Raw genomic sequence first — 19823 nt, 5'->3', positions numbered from 1 at the left:
ATGATGCCTTCAGATATCCAGGGCTTCAGGGGACGAAGTCTGTTAGGTATCTCTTTTACCTTTCTGCATTGGTTGATGAGACTGGTCAAACGATCGACAAATTTATCCATAATAGTGTCAATGCTTCCATTCACGGTATAGATTTCTCCCAATCTTCATTCCTTATGCGTTCCAATAGTGCATGATAGTTGGTTCTAGTTAATGTGTTTATCAATACTTTTCTATTATTCTTATTGATAGGAACCTTCACCAAGTTCAGTACAACCGCGTAGTGGTCAGTTATGGTTGTCCTAAATATAGCTCCTTTAATGGACATAGGATGGTTGCCTGAATTTTTATAAAAATGTGGTCAATGCAAGAATTTGTTGTGGTTGTTACTCTGGTATCACCAGTTATGTAAGACTTATAGCCATTACTATTGAAAATATGCAGATAATCTTGAACAGGAACACTAGTTGAATGTGTATTTATATTCATGTCTCCCGCCACACATACATTTATTCCATTAGGAATATTACTGATTTCATTACTCAGACTATTAAGAAAATTATCAATATTTTGATTACTTGGTGATCTATAAACCCCAATCACCTTCACAATAAAATCATCAATTCTTAGGTCAGCACTAACTACATTAGCATCAGTAATATCGAGTGAAACTTCATTGAATCTTATACAATCTTTTATGTACATGCATAATCCATCACATTTATTCTGTTTAGTGAACTTATTTATTGCCGTATATCCAGGAATGTTGAAAATGAACGGCATATCTGCAGTCAACCAGGTCTCCGTTAATATTATAATGTGAATATCAGTTTTCAATTCATTGAGGCAGCAAATGAACTGATCGAAATTAGCATTCAAACTACGTATATTCATAGACATAATATTGAAACACTCAGCATCTTTATTTCTGTCCTCGAGAAAATGATAGTTCAAATAATCGTCGATTACATCTGTTTCATTTTCTGTTTCTAAAATATTCAGAACTTCTTCAGTGTCACTCATAACTTATATCATCAGGTCCACTTCTCTTTTCCTTGTTCCATTTAACAAGCCCCTCACTATCTATGAATTTAAGTTTCTTAATTAGTTTGTCCACAGCATCATCTACTAGACTGGTTGTTAAATACCTGAAAGTTTCAGTGTGTCTAGACAAAGCGACAATCGCATGGGGCATGCTGTTATAGATTTCATTCTCCTTGTACTTAATTCTGATTAGAATAACATTTTTATGAGTTAGCCCTTGTGCTTCATGGATTGTGTGAAGTGCAACATCCTCTCTCCACTTTATAGTATCACCCACCATAAGTTTTTCCTCTTGGGTGAATGTCAATATCAAAGTGTCGGGTTGTATCAGATGGTATTCCCCATTTCTGTAAGTAGGCAGAATTGAGATAGCTCTTTCATTAATCGTCGTAATATTTTCATAGACAGTGGAAAGGACAAAACAAACATCGATAGGACATCTACGAGTTACCGTTTGCTTTGTAAAAGGTTCGCAGAATTCTGAAATTTTATGCCATCTTGTGGCATAATTACTTCTCTCAATATAGGGTATTTGGTTTGCGTCACCAACAACAATCATTTCTGAGGCCTTACTCAAGTTAGCAATAAACCGATGTAACCCGCTTGCATAAGTAGAGCTTCATCAATAAAAACTCTATCGTATGTTTTATTCTGATTATGATTTATTATATAAGAGCCAACTGTCCTGTAATCAAGCTTAAGACGATTACAATGTTTTCGACCATACCTTTCAATGACAGTTTCACGGATTGCTTTAATACCTGCCCGTGTTTGAGTGAGTACTAGATCCTTGCCAGGCTCATGATGCGAGACTATAAAGTAAGATTTACCACAGCCGGGAACACTGTCATACCACTTTATTTTAGGAAGTTTACACTCATGAAGAGTTATTCTATTCATAGTTTTTATTAATTCGCTATTCAGCATAAGTGTAGTATTACGTGTGACTAAAACATATCGTTCTTTAGTAGAGAATTTTAAAGTATCCTCTTGAAATTCTACGTAACTTCCACCCTGCTCCAAGCAATATCCCATTCGGTATTTAGAGTTTGTTTTGAATAGGAATCTTTTCAAATTATTATCATAGATGTTCATATTGTTATTCAGGACGCTTATTAGTTCATCACCTGATATTGACATGTTTCTATGCGTGATCCTAAGAAGAATATTTTTATATATTTTAGCATTTTCGTTATCAGTGTTTTGAAGTAGGGTCCGTAATTCAATCATAGAGTTTATGAATGCTTCACGTTTATTATTACCTTCAAAGAATCCTACAGGGTACTCAACTCCCGGACTATCAGATAGCTTAGGTATATTAAGAAAATTAATTTCACAATAACCTCGATAATAAAAAATAAACTTCAAATCTCTAGCTCCTATGACAGTACTCAAGAGTTCAGTGGCAGGAATATCAAAATAAGTTTCACCAAGATTGTTAAAAGAATCAATTCCTATAATCAAAGGGTAATTGAATTTACTCCAATCATTTATTCTATTCAAAAGATCAATAAGTACCCCATTTTCACCATCATTTAATATGAAAATAGGAATGTTTTTATCAGAAAACAAAACTCTTATACAATTAGAATCTCGTAACACATTCAGGTGATTCCATTCTTCAAGAGAGAAATATTTTTTATTTCTAAGCAGAGAGAGTCCTTTGGATGTTTTAATACTATTTCCTATTTTTGTAAAAGATATCATAACATCAACCCTCTCACCAAAATTATAAACCAGACTTATCTTACTTTTATCAGTATTAGTTGTTACGTAGAAACTATCAATTTTGTTAAGGATGGAATTTAAAGTAATCATTTTGTGTTGGGTTGATTGCTTGATTTTACTATCACTATTATTTTTATTTATCCTCAGTATATTGAATATTTTTCTTTCAGATTCCATAATCAGTTCTATCAATTATTTGTTGTAACGCTTTTTGATAGGAAGGGCACTCTCTGTCACCTACTTTGTGATCGAAAGCTTTTTTATCATTGCGGCAATTTAAACATGAGGGCTTTTTGTCTCTATTAGGGCACTCTTTAACATCATGTCCTGTAGTGGAACAGTGAGCACAGGTGTTTTGTGCTTGAGTGCAATGCTTACTGATATGTCCAATTTTTTGGCACTTGAAGCAACGAGAGACGGCAACATAGTCTCCAACTCGGCACACCCTCCAATCAATACCAATCCGCGATTTGTTAATAAATTCTTTTCTTAATTCACCAGTGCACTCCACTACCCAGTGCACGGTGTTTTTGTTTTTCGGTCCTATTTTAAAAATCGGCCTAAAGTTTTTCAAGAAATTTTCCCTACTCAGTGACGATGACTCGAGATTTCTCTCATACACATCGTTTGCCAATTCAGCAGCAGTTATATCTGCAGCGACGTGATACAGAATTATTCTTGGCAATTTGGATTGTGGCTCGCTTACCTTTATGTTTGGATGTTGCAGGACCTTATCACCCAAAACATTTTCCTTATTGGCCCTTGGGTGAAGCACCAACAGCACACCCCCACCACGGACATCAACAGCTTTTTTAATGTTCAAATTTTGTTCACGGGTGATGTTCTTCTTTATTGTTTCTCGAATTTTTCCGCTTTGTTCCTTTTCCGTTCCATTTATTTTTGCTGGCTTCAGGATGATCACATTCTCCTTGGGCGACAGCTTCTTGGTCCGGGGCGGAGACTCCCTGGCTGCAGCAGTGGAGGCGGCACTCGATAATGTAGAAGGTGCGGTCCTCTTCTTTGGCAGTTGCACGGCCTCAGCAAATGAGATCGGCTTGTTGTGGCTTTTTGCAACTTCACTTGCTAGTTTATTCACACTCTGCTCCAGAGTGTGAATTTTTCCAAACATTTCCGCGTTGTTATCTTGTATATGTTGCTTAACGTCTATTCTTTCGATACTTATGTTAAGTTCATTGCACATATTTAAAAACGAATCATAGTCCTCTCTGGATACTTTCTTTTTCAAGATAATTTCACTCCCCCATTTCAGAAATTTCTCTTGTATATTTTTAAGAGAACGTACCTCGAAACGTATTCCGCTATCGTTTTTACTTTTCGGTGGCAATTCGGGAGGCATATTCATTTCATCCTTTTCCTCCTCTTCCTCGTATTCTAGCTGCGCGGATGGTGGTAGTTTTGTTGGCGTATTTATTGGCGAATGGATCATCTTAAGGCTGATAGATCCAAAACACCATAATTTATTGATAGTTTGATAATGTTTTTTTAAAGAAACAGAACCTAATTTTTAAAGAGAGCAATGTTCAAACGAAAAATTTGGTGACACACTTTTCACTCAGAAAAAAAATCGTTGAGTAGTTTTCACTGTGAAAAACTGCTGAGTAGACTGCTGGTTGTTGGTGTTGACACAACTTGTTCCACTTTCACTACTAATACTACTCTACACTAATTATTCGCTACGATCTGCACTCTACGGAGGTCTGATTACGACTGAATGTATTCATTTGATTATTTTCCAGTCTGAGCTCAGCATAGATTGAGTGATAATGTGCATTTCAGCTCTATTCCATGAATCTCTTGTCCACTTTTCTTCAATCTTATTAATTACATCCGAGCTTTTCAATTTCCATTCTTCAGACTGAGTCACTAGGTCCACCCAATTAATAACGTCTTTGGAGATAGTCACTTTTGTAGAGAAACTCTACAATTTCACATTATTATAATATCACTAAAATAGGAAATATTCACATATTGAAATGTGAGTATTTATAATCAAGAATATTAAAAGTAATAAAGCACCGGGAGACGATGGTATTCTAAATGAGTTCTATAAGGAAAATAAGTTTTTTTGGAGGGTCTTTTCAACAGTATTATTAGAGAAGAGAAAACTCTTGTGGAATGGGCTAAAATTATGATATTTCAACCGTTTAGAAAGGCAGATCCTGGAAATTATAGATGCATTGCTTCAATTAATATACTATAATGGAAAGTTTTACTTCAACGATAGGTCATCGACTGTTGAAGTAGGTGGAGAGCTGTAATCTCCTACCAGAACATCAAGCTGGGTTTAGATGAACCTGGGGTTGTAGAGACCACGTCTTCACCCCAAGTGTTATCATACATTTATTTCTTGACTGTAAACGGAAGTTTTCATTTGCAATTTTCGTAGGTTTAGTGTCTGTATCTGGATCCATTAATCATACGAAATTGTGAACTTTAAAAAGGGAGATGTTAAAGTTCCTGAAGATTAGAGATGTATTGCATCAATTAATACTATAGTGGAAAGTTTTACTTCAGCGAATGGTCATCCGCTGCTGAAGTGGGTGGAAAGCTGTAATCTCCTATCAGAACATCGAGCTGGGTTTAGATGTAAGTGGGGTTGTAGAGATTCTAAGTGCTATCAAACATCCATTTCTTGACTGTGAACTAAAATTTTTCTTTGCAGTTTTCGTAGATTTTGAGTCCGCATTTGGATCCATAAACGAAATTGTGGTACAAATTGGGAACTTTAGAAAGGGAGATGTTAAAGATCCTGAAAATTATAGATGTATTGCTTTAATTAATACTATAGAGGAAAGTTTCACTTCAGTGAATGGTCATCCTCTGTTGAAGTGGGTGGAAAGCTGTAATTTCCTATCAGAACATCAAGCTGGGTTTAGATGTAACTGCGGTTGTAGAGACCCTAGGTGCTATCACACATCCATTTCTTGACTGTAAACGGAAGTTTTTCTTTGCAATTTTCTTAGATTTTGAATCCGCATCTGGATCCATTAAGGCTGTGCAAAGGCTAATAAACTTTCTACTAGTAATATTTTTCAAAGATTTTCGATTTGTATATCATCAAGCTATCAGAATGAAAAAGTTTGTTCCAGTAAAACATTTTTTTCGATCATTACTTTTTTAGTTATGAGCGCCTAAAGTTGAAAGTTTTGGGACAGTACATTTCAAATTCGGTGAGAGATAAATCCATGAGATTTAGAGGATTGATTGTATTATTGGTCATGGTATTGTTGATCTAGTAAAACAAAAATTTTCTGAAAATATCAGTTTTCGATAAAGTTATTCAATTTACCAAAAATAACTCAACAAAAAGTTATTCTTGGTAATTTTTAGTAAATTCAATAACTTTCTCAAAAATTGATATTTTCAGAAATTTTTTTTACTAGATCAACAATACTATAAAGATTTCCACTCGTATGATGCTGGCATGATGTAGTTGCAATTCCATCGCAACCGGAGTTCAGCTTTCTGACAGTACTCTTCCTCTAAACATAAATTATCTTATTTCTGAGGTCAACAGCACTATCAGCGAGAATGACTATATCGTCCGCATATGCCAGCATTATAATTCCATTGCTATCATCTATGCGTAAAACATGGAAATCCCTTTCTCGAAAATATATCTCAATATCAGATATGAACAAGGTGAAGAGCAAAGCTGATAAGTTGCCCTCCTCCAAAACGCCCTTCTTCACCATCACCTCTATTTCCTCTTCACTGTTATCAAGAATTATGGTTGTCTGGCCATATATTGAGCTCATTATTATTCTAATCAGTTCTGTATTTATTCCTAAAGTTCCAAATTTGTACGACAATTTCGTATGGATGATGGATTCAAATGGACTCAAAATCCACGGAAAGTGCAAAGAAAAACTTCCGTTTACAGTCAAGAAATATATGTATGATAGAACTTATGGTGAAGAAGTGGTCTCTACAACCCCTGTTACATTTAAATTCAGCTTGAAGTTCTGGTAGGAGATAACAGCTTTCTACCCACTTCAACAGCCGATGACATATCACTGAAGTAAAACTTCTCATTATAGTATTAATTAAATCAATACATCTTTCATTATCAGGATCTTCAACATCTCCCTTTCTAAAAAGTTGGAATATCATTATTTTAGACCACTCTACAGGAGTTTTCACGTTTCTAATAATACTGATAAAAATTCCCTCTAAATGAGCTGTTCCCTTATGGAATTCATTTCGAATACCATCTTCGCCGAGTGCTTTATCACTTTTTACATCTAAAATAATTTTATTTCGATGTGAAAAGTGTGAATTGATTATAGAAGTATTGAAATGTTCATTGCAGAGAAATAATTATATTTTCAGCATCTATTGTAGGGAAAATAATTGTAACATACATAAATTTCGGTTTTTTTCCTTCCAAAATATATTATACCGGTTTTTTATTCTTGATAATAATCATTCTTATATCACAAGGTTGAGTTGAATCACTCTCTATAAATGTTTTGTTTTTCTCCTAAATAGGTAATAGTATTATTTTTCTAGTATATTTGAGATTTTTCAACGATCCATATATTTTCAGAATCTACTTTTAAAATTTTATTTTCTTAGTTTGTGAGTCTCCAAGTTGTTCAATATGGTACAATGATAACTCTTGATCTAAATACATAAGAAAAACATGCGTCAATAGACCACGTCATGAACCTATTTTCAGATCTGAGTTACACTTATGAATTAATAAGCTCCATTTTGCGGCGTTGGTTAGAAAAAGTTCCAACTGAATTTTTCCCAGAAATTGATGTTTCGATAGTTTATCTATAATATAGTAAAGGAAAGAACAGGCGTATACATGTACGGGATAGGAAATACACAAATGACGCATCATCAAGTCTTAACTACTGAACTGACTAAATTGAAATTTTGCATAATTATTCCTAATTTACTGACAATGATTACAGGCGAATTTCCAGTTCCTAAATTTTTCAGTTCAAGTTTCCAGTTTGCTTGAGACTGGTCATAGATAGAATTCTACGGTTTTATATCCTATCTTCCTATTCTTCCATCTATATCTTTTTCCTGTATCCTATCTTCTTTTTCTCTTCTCTATATCTATAAAAGGCTAAGCCCCGACAGACTGAAATCACACCACAGCCCAAATTACTGAGCTTAAAAACTTGAAATTTTGCACAATAATTGTTTATGGTAGTCTCAAAACATTCACTAAGAAAGGATTTTTAGAAATTTGCCCCCCTGAGGGAGCTGGGGCCCCCAAAAAATTTCGTACTTTTTAACCGCTCATTCCACAGCAAAGCTATGAGAAACTTTTTTGTTCAGCTACGAAAGTTAATTAGATCTATGCAGCAAAATTCCGATCAGGAGCACAGGGGGGTTCAGGAGAAGGCTTTTTTCGAAAATGTTTATGTAAAATCACACTACAGCTAAAACTGATTGGCCTACAGACTTAAAACTTTGCACAAATATTCTTCAAACATGCTAGACGCGCACAAAGAACGGATTTTGAGATATTTTGCCTCTAAGGATTTCAAAGGATGAAAAAGGATCCTATTAAGTAAGGTTATGAACATGGTAAGGTGAACGCCATATGAAACTGAGATAATTGACACATGATATTCTAACATATGTTATAATCATTGGAAAGCTTAAAATAATCTTATCAATCAGCTGATCGAAACAATTTTCCGTAAATCAAGAGCGTTAGCTTGCCACGTGTGTGTTTCATTGTTGTATTCTTGGCCAGTTCGGTTTGCGCCTTCTATCTCATACATTCTCATACATTCCGATTAGAACAGAGCACAGAGATTTTCTTTGGTTAGGAGTTTGTTAATAATTCTTTTTTTAAATTCAAATTCTATTGCCATCAAAAATCACATTGAAAACTTTCTTAATAGACAACAAGATTACAAAAAAATGTCGAACATATACCTACATTTATTTGTAGGACGGCCAGAAAAAGGCAAACCTTAGTTTAGCCGTGAGTTCATTCAATATAACTTTTTTTGTTAATATTTTGTGAATAAAAAGTACGAGTTGATGAGAGATGTTAGTAATTCCTTATATTTGATCCAAATGGTTATTCATATTAGTTGGGGTCACTGCAATCAAAAGTTTTTTATTCTGTAGGTAATAAATTTCATATGTATTTTTGAATTGAATTACTAAAACGTATTGATTCATTAATTGTCCATAATGTATCCAGCAGTGTCCATAGTGGAAGTGATTGAACTACTCAAAATTAATTGATTACTGGTCCCTCATAGAATTTATAGTATTCCTGGTGATTGAGCCTGTCTTTTTCCAGCGTTGAGTATTAACAATAAAGCTTTATTTACAACTAGCCTACCAGGCGAACTTTGTACCGGCAAAAGGTCAATGTATCTCATGTCACACTTGACTTTATTTGGTGAATCATGAAATTCATCTGACAATCAATATTTTTATAATTTACGGACTTCCTATGTGCTTAGTCATGCAGCATTCATTATTCCGAAAACATATTCTTCTCAATCAATTGGTAGTAATATCTATCAGTAAAGTGTCGAATTAAAAAAAAAGAATAGATAGGTTAAAACAGTGTTTCAAAAATGAATTCAATGTTTTCATAGTCGTTGATTGTCAACAGATGGTCCAGGAAATATGTGATGTACGATGAATAACACAGATTTCCATATTCTTTCCATCTTCCATTTTAGGATGAATATAAGCTAAGCTAAATTCAAAAAATTTTGAATTATTCTTTCATTCTTCAGTAATTAATGGATGCAATATGAACAACTTTCTTTCATGAGGTTAATATTTTTTCCAACATTTTCCAGTTTTTCAATGATAGGGGAGTGATAATAATTATTTGTATAGGTCTTCTAAAGAACGATTATGTACAGCTGGTACCAATCAACTACACTAACTTCAACTCCAAACTACCGTTTTAATACCAGTACACAATTTATCACAGGGTGACGTGTTTATTATACAGCTAGTAACTTCAGATGCTCAATCATATTATCACAATAAATGATCTTGAATCATGGTCATCTTTTCGTTCTTCGGTAGCCGCTCTGTTGACAATTTCGAAAACATAGGTCTGTAAAATGGATAAATAAATAATTATTATTATTCCTCCTATTAGAATTTCTCTTCAGAAACCATCCCCAATATTCACACAACATATTCCCAAAGTTTCATGCCGTTATGTCAAGTAGTTTTTAAGTCTATAGGGAACAAACAAACACACAAACAGACATTCATTTTTATGTATAAAGATTTACATTCGGCTCAAACAAAAGTCTCTCTAAATGGAGGTAGAATGATAAGGTTGACAACTTTCAGTTCTGCTGTTTTAACATTTTTTTTTTCAAATCATTTTCAAAAGTTTTATGTAGTAACCTACTATTGTGTTTGAAACACTTCTGGCGCTATCATAGTTTCACCACTATTCTGTTTCACAGTCCTATCTCTTGTAGTCGTTAACTACCTATAATAAAGTAAAGAGCTGGCTTATACACGTACGGGATAGGAAAATTATGTTTGATGCATCATTATGTCTAAGCTACTGGACTGAAACTAACTTGTTATTTTGCATGTAGATTCTTAATTAACCAAGGATGGTTATATAGGCCTATTTTCAATTCTTCAAAATTTCATTATGTCAAGTTTTCAGTTAGTCAAGTTTTAAAATAGATCCTTGCGGAGCACGTGTTTCTGCTAGTTTATCTACACACACACACACACATATATATATATATATATATATATATATATATATATATATATATATATATATATATATATATATATATATATATATATAAGCGAAATGGCACTCACTGACTGACTGACTCACTCACTCAACTCGCAGAACTAAAGATCTACCGGACCAAAAACGTTCAAATTTGGTAGGTATGTTCAGTTGGCCCTTCACAGGCGCACTAAGAAATCTTTTGACGATAATTTAATTCTAAGGGTGGTTTTTAAGGGTTTAAAGTTCGTCATTTAGCATGTGTATTCTTCCTATTCCAGTCTCTTAATATTGAAATGTCCATAATATATGTTAATATAGAGCACTATAATCTAGAGAGATTATAGTGTACCTCTTCGAAACAGGTTGTTAACTGGTAACTAAATTAATAATTTTGTCAGGTTGGCATTAAGTTGAGTTGACTTTGTTAGGTTGGCACCAAGTTGAAGATTAAAATGCATTTATCGCGGAAAAATTGATTGGGCACTGCTACTTCAATCAGAGCTATTCCTGGGAATATTATATTACTAGCCGTCAGGCTCGCTTCGCCCGCCATATCCGTTTAGCCAGACGCTTACTCTGATCCCCCGACTGTTCGTCCAAACATATGATAAAAATATGACATAAAATACCAGAATTTGGTAGGTATGTTCAGTTGGCCCTTTAGAGGCGGATTTGGGAAAATTTCCAAAGATACGCCCAAAATCTGCGTTTTTCCAGCGGTTTTTGTTTTTTTTCAGATTTATCGAGAACAAATGAACAGAAAATGTTCACATTTAGTACAGAAGCTCAGCTAGGGTGTAATAATGTTGTGTTAGAAGGAATTTGCAATAACTTCAAAGATACGCCAAAAATCTCCGTTTTTCCAGTGTTTTCTCAGCTTTATCGAGAACAAATGAACAGAAAATGTTCAAATTTAGTAAAGAAGCTCAGCTCGGGTGTAATAATGTTTTGTTAGAAGGAATTTCCAATAACGTCAAAGATACGCCCAAAATCTGCGTTTTTCCAGCGTTTTTTAGCGTTTTCTCAGCTTTATCGAGAACAAATAAACATAAATTGTTCAAATTTAGTAAAGAAGCTAAGCTAGTGTTGTGTTAGGAGGAATTTGAAATAACGCTGAAGATACTCCCAAAATTAACGTTTTTCCAGCGTTTTCTCAGCTTTATCGAGAACAAATGAACAGAAAATGTTCAAATTTAGTACAGAAGCTCAGCTAGGGTGGAATAGTGTCTTGTTAGAATAACGTCAAAGATACGCCCAAAATCTGCGTTTTTCCAGCGTTTTCTCAGCTTTATCGAGAACAAATGAACATAAATTATTCAAATTAAGTACAGAAGCTAAGCTGGAGTGCAATAATGTTGTGTTAGAAGGAATTTGAAATAACGCCAAAGATACGCTCAAAATTAGCGTTTTCCTCAGCTTTTCTGCGTTTCCGCACCTTTTTCAATAATTAATATAAATATATTTAAAAAAATCCAGTACACAGGTTTAGCTGAGGTGGAAGAATTTTGTTCGCCAAAGATACGCCGATATAGTAACAGGTGTTTTTACCAGCGTTTTCTAAAATTTTTGAGATCAAATTGACATAATACGTTCAAATTCGGTACAGAGGTTCCGCTGAGGTTCACATGCAGGCGAGCGAAGCGAGGTCGCTGATCCCATTTTTGGACGATCCAGTCGGGGGTCCAAACGCCCCCTAGCCTCACGGATATCAAGAGCGAAGCGAGCCTGATGGCTAGTATATTATAATTATAAAGGAAGGAATTAGCTTCACCCGACGCTGAGAGGCAGAAGGGTTCGATAGAGAAGAAGAAGAAGGAATTAGCTTACACAAGGGCAGTATAGGCCTACAAAATACAATCATGTTTGATGCATCATCGCGTCTGAGCTACTGAACTGATCGATTTGATATTTTGCTTATAGATTCCCAATTTACCAAGGTTAGGTTGGGTCTATTTTCATTTTTGTTAATCACTTAATTATTATTTTAATAATTGAAACCAATTTATTCAATTTGTGAAACAAAGTTTACGTAAGAGTCCATTCAGGTCGTCTGCCTATTGTAAATTATTACAGTCTGTTGTTAATACTTGAAGAACTGGAAATACACCTATTGTCATTCTCTGTAAATTAAGAATCTTCATGCAAAATTTCAAGTTAATCACGTCAGTAGTTGAGACTTGATAATGCATCGTTCGTGTATTTCCTATCCCATACATGTATAAGCCAATTCTTTTCTTTATAATAACACTAGCAGGTAACCCATGCTCTGCAAGGGTCTATTTTAAAACTTGACAAACTGAAAACTTGACCGAGTGGAATCTTGAAGAGTTTGAAGTAGGTCTAGAACCATCCTCGGTTTATTAAGAATCTGTATAAAAAATTTCAAGTCAATTTTAGTCCAGTAGTTTAGACGACCGTGATGATGCGTCAAAAATAATTTTCCTATCCTGTACGTGTAGTATAAGCCGGTTCTTTCCTTTATTATAGTAATATCGGGGCACCAACGGAGTACAAAATCATAGAAGCATAGTTTATACTTATTTACTGATAAACAGAACCCAATGCTTTAAAATGATTGGGGAAGGACTAATATGCACAGCCCAAAACTGTTTCTTCCCCGAATTGTGATTTATACACTATAAATAGTCCAAAAAGTAGGTTATGTTCCATTACACTTGAATTAAGGTCCAATTTACAGTCAAAACATTTGAAAACAGAAAAGTTCCAATTTAGATTGTTTACAAACCAAATTCAATAACAAAATAACACTCATTAATCACTTGAAACTGTAAAATAATGATTAACTTTGAATATTTTGATATACTTAAATTTAGAATGATATACAATATCATTATCATTATAGTACCATGTCAAGTCAACAAATAACATATTTTGATCAAATCGATTAAAATTTCTAGATATTATTTCTTGTGAGATAAGCTGATTGATTGCAAATAGTTCAACAGCTGAACATAATTCTGTCTCACTCCCACACAGGCACTCGCATCTTCCGTTATCGACAGACGACGAAATCATCATCTGTTTTTCCAAGGATGAATAATTATTATTCTTTTCATGTCCTTCAGCGAGTTTTCCCAGGGATGAGACCTAGTGCAATCGAATTTTTATATTATAAACCTACTATATTCAAAATTTCATAAAAATCGTTATAGCTGTTATCGAGATCCGTTGGACATAAATAGATACCCAAATATAAAACAAAATACATAAATATATACAGAAATTGATCGCTTAATATAATAGGATAGATAAGTTCTTCAACTTGATACTAACATAATAAAGTGACAGAATTCAAATCTTGTTTAGAAACCTTCCTCAACTTCTTGCCAACCTGACTAAATTTGACTGGTTAATTAATTTATTAATCTTAGTTATCAATATTAACCATCTGTTATGAAGAAGTAGTCTTCTAGATTATAGTTCTAGACTATATTAACATAATATTATGGTATGTATATTTCAAAAGTCCCATGAATAAAATTTGAACATTAATTCTGAAAAAGTCTAGAAGGGAAATTGAAATTTGGGCTTTGAGGTGGACGAGATTGATATTTTTAGAATCTATTTTCAAAATTTGGATATTCAAATCATTTCCGTTTTTCCGGTATGCAATCCACAAGTTGACATGTTTCTTTTGATGCGAATAAACGAACAAACACAACCTACTCTCTCTTAATATTATATAGAAGATTGAAATAGTCTATCGAAATTTCAGTTTCTGAAAAAAATTAAGTTAGAACTTTGTCTTACCAATACCGCAAAATGAAGCTTATTAATTCATAAGTGCAACTCAGATCGGAAAATAGCTTCATGCCGTTGTCTATTGACGCATGTTTTTGTTGCCAGTTTGGATCAAGAGTTATTTTTGGACAAGTTGAAGACTCACAAATTCGAAAATGAACTAAGAATTCTGTTCGGATCGTTGAAAAATTGAAAATATATTAAATACTTTTTCAGGAAAAAAACAAAACATTTATAGAGAGTGATCCAACTTAACCCAGAAGATTAGGAATGATTATTCTACTAATACCGTTAAATATGTGATAATATATTTTGGGTACATATGAACTGAAATTTATGTACAATACAATTGAATAAAAATTGAAATAATATATTTTGAGAACATATGAACTGAAATTTATGTACAATACAATTATTCACCCTACAATACATGTTGGATATTTCATTATTTTTCTGCAATAATCTTTCAACAATTTCTGCAATTTCTTTCAACACTTTTATAGGTCTAATCAATTCCATGGCACTAGACCTATTAATTTAAAATTGAGAGACGAACACTTATGGATTTCTGTTGTCTCTTTTTCCACTGCTGTTTTGATTTTGTGATTGTTTGAATCATCATCATCAACATCATCATCATCATCATCATCATCTTCATCATCATCATCATCATCATCTCACTTTCACGCATCACAGCCTGAAATTTTCAAAATAATTTTTCAAAAAGAAATTGAAATGTATCATATTATATTGGACTTATAATTATCAATTTAATTGACCGAACGCAGTGAGGACAATGTTCTAACTCGGATTTTCTTTTTTACTATATGTACGTAACTCATTCACGGCCAACGCATTGATAGAATTCTATGAGATTTGGCAGGAATATTCCTTTTTCAACTGCGCGACGATATATACACAAGGTTTTTTGAAATTTTGAATTTCAAGGATAATATGAAAGAAAAAGGAATTTCCTCCATCCGATATCACTATATAATTATCATCTACTCTGAATAAAGGATTAATCAGACTATAGAACTATTCATAATCAATCAGCTGACAAGTGAATTATTCATTGCATGCATTACACAGATGTCTGGAGAAGCTGGTGAACATGTGACACCAGATACTTGTGGATGAGAAAAATGCGTGAGATATACTGTTCACAGAACTACTAGTTTATTATATTGATGTTATATTTTGAGAACACCTTTTCCTCGGTCTCCCCACATCTTTCTTGCCTGTTGGTTTGTAATGAAGAGTTTTCACAGGGATTCTACCGGTTGGCATCCTGTCAATTTGCGCTTTCCATTTATTTCGAAAATTTTTAATTTCCTCATTCAGTTGCTCAGCCTTGAGCTTCTCTCGAATATCCTCATTTCGGAGTAGATCCAATATTGTCTATCACTTTACACTCCCTATGGTCTCTTCACAACAGCGTAGCGTTGATTTAATATTTAAATATTGAGTGGACTAAAAAACCACGGTTTCCATAGGATTGAATTTTCTCTAGTTATTGAATAGTGAATAGACTGTATGATAGACTCATTTGAATTAATTTAGTTTTTAAACACATACATCCAATTTTTTTTTTAATTGTTGAATAACTATGTGGCAACTTTGCGCAGCTAGAAAAGGATCTGCTTTGTCAAATGATAGACAAGGATACCAGAACCAATTTCAATCAAATACTGTGATTATAACGTGGACCTCACTTTAGGTGAGAATACAACCCAAATAAGTAAAGGCCGAAACTTGCTTGCGCTCTAAGGCTGGCCACTAACGGTATAACATGCATGGTAAACATGCATGTAAAACTCATGTAAGGAAAAACACATGTAAGGAAAAACTCTATCGACATTCTGAAATGTGAATGTCATGCTTACAATATTAGGAATAGAGAAAAATGGTAAAACCAAATCTCAGATTGAGCAAGAGCATGAAAAGCCACTCCTATTTACAGTTACTGTTTTATAATAAATTCCCACTTGAATTATTATATTTATTATTGAACGAGCGTTAGCGAGTTACTCACTTTCGACTTACTGAAGGCCAAAGTCGTTTTCCGTGTATTTGTATGTTCTGCAATAACTTTAGAAAGAATTGATCAATCAGTTTCAAATCTTGAACCCTTATTCTTCGAACCTTTTTACAGGTTAAGTTCTTTAGACAACAAAGTTGACTCAGTCCTTCGTCCTTTTCAGGATATAACTAGTAGTTCTGTGAACAGTAGATCTCACGCAGTTTTCTCATCCACAAGTTTAGTATCTGATGTCACCTGTTCTAGTTGATTCACAATTCACAGTTGTCGGTTGAGCCATAATTTACTCTTAAAAACTGTTATATGTTTTCTCCAAGATCAAAAACTCACTTATGTTAATAAACTCAGCTCACTTTTGAATTTGAATCCCATATGATTATTTATCCAGTTTCGTGATAATCTTTCAATCTGATAAAAATATTTCTCAACTATTTACAAACTAATTTTTTTAAATCAAGAATATTATTATTTCTTCAGGATTATTCAGTTCATTTAATCATTTTTTATTTTATTTTCGATCACCTATTTAAATTTCTTTTTCAAATGTGAGAATATTGATACTGATGGGCATGCATCATAAAAAATATTGAAACCCCACCTTATAGAAATAGACACGGCCAGACATCTGTAATGCATGCAATGAATAATCCACTTGTCAGCTGATTGATAATGAATAATTCTATAGTCTGATTTATCCTATCTTCAAAGTAGATGATTATTATATAGTGATATCAGAGTATGGAGGAATTCCTTTTCTTTTCATATAATCCTTAAAAATGCAAAATTTAGAAAAAAACTTGTGTATACATCGATGCGCAGGTGAAAAAGGAATATTCCTGCCAAATCTCATCGAATTCTATCAACGCGTTTGGCCGTAATCACGTTCACTCCAGACAGACAAAAGCAAATCGAGTTGAAACATAGACCACACAACGTTCGATCAAAAATAACATTGAAAGGACATGAGAAAAAAATGTGTTTTGATTTATGATTTAGTCAGCTGAAGAATTAATTTCATGAAATTACTACAGTTCCCCATTCATTCAGTCATAATATCAGCTGAGGCTGTATGGCAGCTATCACACGCGCTGACACATGATTTCAGTTGGTTAATACACAAAATAATACTCACTACTTTTACATCAACAAACTGATACGGGTTGAGATATCAATAGATAGATAATTTTGCAGCCACTGACCTCATCTCAAAGAGGTATGCTAGTAGTTCTGTGAACAGTAGACCTCACGCAGTATTCTCATCCACGAGTACCTGATTGAAACTATAGACCTTATGGAAATACAGCAATAGACTGCTGGCTTCTCCACACATCTGTGTAATCACTTGTCAACTGATTTATGATGAATAATTCTATAGTCTGATTTTCACTCTAATATTGGCGTATGAAGGAGGTTCTTTTTTCTTTTATATTATCCTTGAAATGAAAAATTTCCAAAAACCTTGTATATACGTCGACGCGCAATCAAAAAAGGAACATACCTGTTAAATTTCATGAAAATCTATTTCCGAGTTTCGCCGTAAATGCGCAACATATAAACATTTATACATTCAAACATTCGAACATTCAAACATTTAAACATCAAGAGAAATGCCAAACCGTCGACTTGAATCTTAGACCTCACTTCGCTCGGTCAATTATGGACTTGTCAATGTGCGGTCTTGGCCATTTATTTTATCTTGGAACTCTGTATCAAAATCATGTAACAAATTCATTAACCTTCAAAATCATGTAACCTTCTCATTTGAAAAAGTGAATTTGAATTCATATGAGGGTCAAAGATGTTGAAGCGATAGAGTAATATATTTATATAATATATATTTGAAGAGTAATTTTTCATTTCAATTGGGATCACCAATGAAACCTAATGTCAAATTATTCTTGTGAGAAATATTTAGCTGTTTTCATGATTTTCATCAACTCTGTATAATTGGAAATTGTAGGTTTCAAAGATTATAATACGACAGTTCTTGAGCGAGTTCTTCAACCCAGGGGGTCACTAGTAATATCATATATACTCGTTAGACGAGCCCAAGATTAAAGCTTCAAGCACATTTTTCGTCCGGCCTTTTTTTTGGTTTACACAATTTCGATTGTTGTATAAATGAATGTTTTTTGTTGTTGCAGTACAAGGGTGCGGACGGGTCGACTGACGACATGGAGGAGAAACGAAGACAGGAATTGAAGCATGACATGGACGAGCATACTGACACGGTGACCGTGAAAACGGTGTCCAAACAGCACCCAGGGACACCACTGACGGTGACCCTGAGCACCAACATAGTGGACAGAGACCACTACACGCTACAGCAGACAGCGTCAGGGGTTGCACACCACAAGCTGGCAAATGGAGGCACCAGAACCGTTCACGTCGAAGAGGAACGCACCAACACCTACAACATGGACACCATTCCACGTCGTCTCAAGTAAAACAAGAGAAAACAAGTTCACTATAATCATTTACTCACAATATTAATTTTTTTTCATTCAATTTTCAATCATATAATTTAAGTTTTTCTTAGTTTTCAATTAGGTTTGTAAGAGGTGTTGGGTATTAGATTAGTTTTATTATTATTAGGTATTTATCTGGTAAACTGAAATTGCAATGATGAAATGTTACTCCGAATTTCCTTCACGAAGAAGACTTCATGTGTCATTGGAGAAGACAGGAGGAGAATGAGGAGAAACACAAGAAGAGAAGACTAGAGGAAAAGAGGAGAAAATGGAGAAGGAGAATGAGACGATAGAGAGAAGAAGAAGAAGAAGAAGAAGAAGAAGAAGAAGAAGAAGAAGAAGAAGAAGAAGAAGAAAAAGAAGAAGAAGAAGAAAGTTGAAACAAAATCACGAAAAAGTTTGATTCGAAGTTGCTTCTTCAACAAGTAAACGACAGGAGATCCATGAGATAGATATATGTCCACTAAAATCATATTCACAATTACTTCTTCAGTTTTTAAAAGGTGTTTGTATTTATATTATTGTGTACTCATCATACGCTGAATTCCTAATTCCAGTTTTCTTCATTTAATCTAGTTTGGGTATCTGTAATAGATTTTATTAGGTACCATATTCATCTACTGGCTGTCAGGACAGTACCTACCTATTATTTCGAGTTATTGTATCATTATAATCTATTTAAGGGCAGTATAATTCAAGTATCTCAATTAGATGATTCTTTGTTCGCCCATATTTCTTTTTGTGATTTGTAACATATCCAATACAGTTGTGTGAGCATTTTTTGGGAATTTTCATTCTATCAAGCCCGTACAAAATTCTTTCCGCTTCGCTCGAATTAGGCCTAAGCTGGATTCGCAGAGGATAGTGACACTGAACTACTGAAAATTCAATTCACACGAATTCTAATTAATGAACTATTTCCACTCAGCCCGGCCGAATCAGTACAAATAATACCACTAGTAGTTCTGTGAGCAGTAGACCTCGCGCAGTTTTAAACAACAGCCTCCTCTTATACTGTCCATCAGAGTAAATCCTGTCTGTATGT

At 33.9% G+C, this 19823-nt stretch overlaps 1 protein-coding gene across 2 annotated transcripts in view; it reads left to right on the top strand.

The window, feature by feature from the left end:
- LOC111043756 overlaps positions 1–19558 on the top strand; it is a 107735-nt gene extending 88177 nt beyond the window's left edge. For both annotated transcript variants that reach the window (XM_039435406.1, XM_039435407.1), the window contains exon 7: positions 18452–19558. In XM_039435406.1, the coding sequence (XP_039291340.1) occupies positions 18452–18754 (303 nt within the window). In that variant the 3' untranslated portion in view covers positions 18755–19558. The remainder of the gene's footprint in view (positions 1–18451) is intronic.
- Positions 19559–19823: the final 265 nt, after the last annotated feature.

This window comes from Nilaparvata lugens, chromosome 9, assembly GCF_014356525.2.
Source record: "Nilaparvata lugens isolate BPH chromosome 9, ASM1435652v1, whole genome shotgun sequence".
In the NCBI taxonomy this organism is placed as follows: Eukaryota; Metazoa; Arthropoda; class Insecta; order Hemiptera; family Delphacidae; genus Nilaparvata; species Nilaparvata lugens.
Note: the sequence above shows the minus strand (reverse complement) of the source record. Positions and strands in the feature narration are given on the sequence as shown.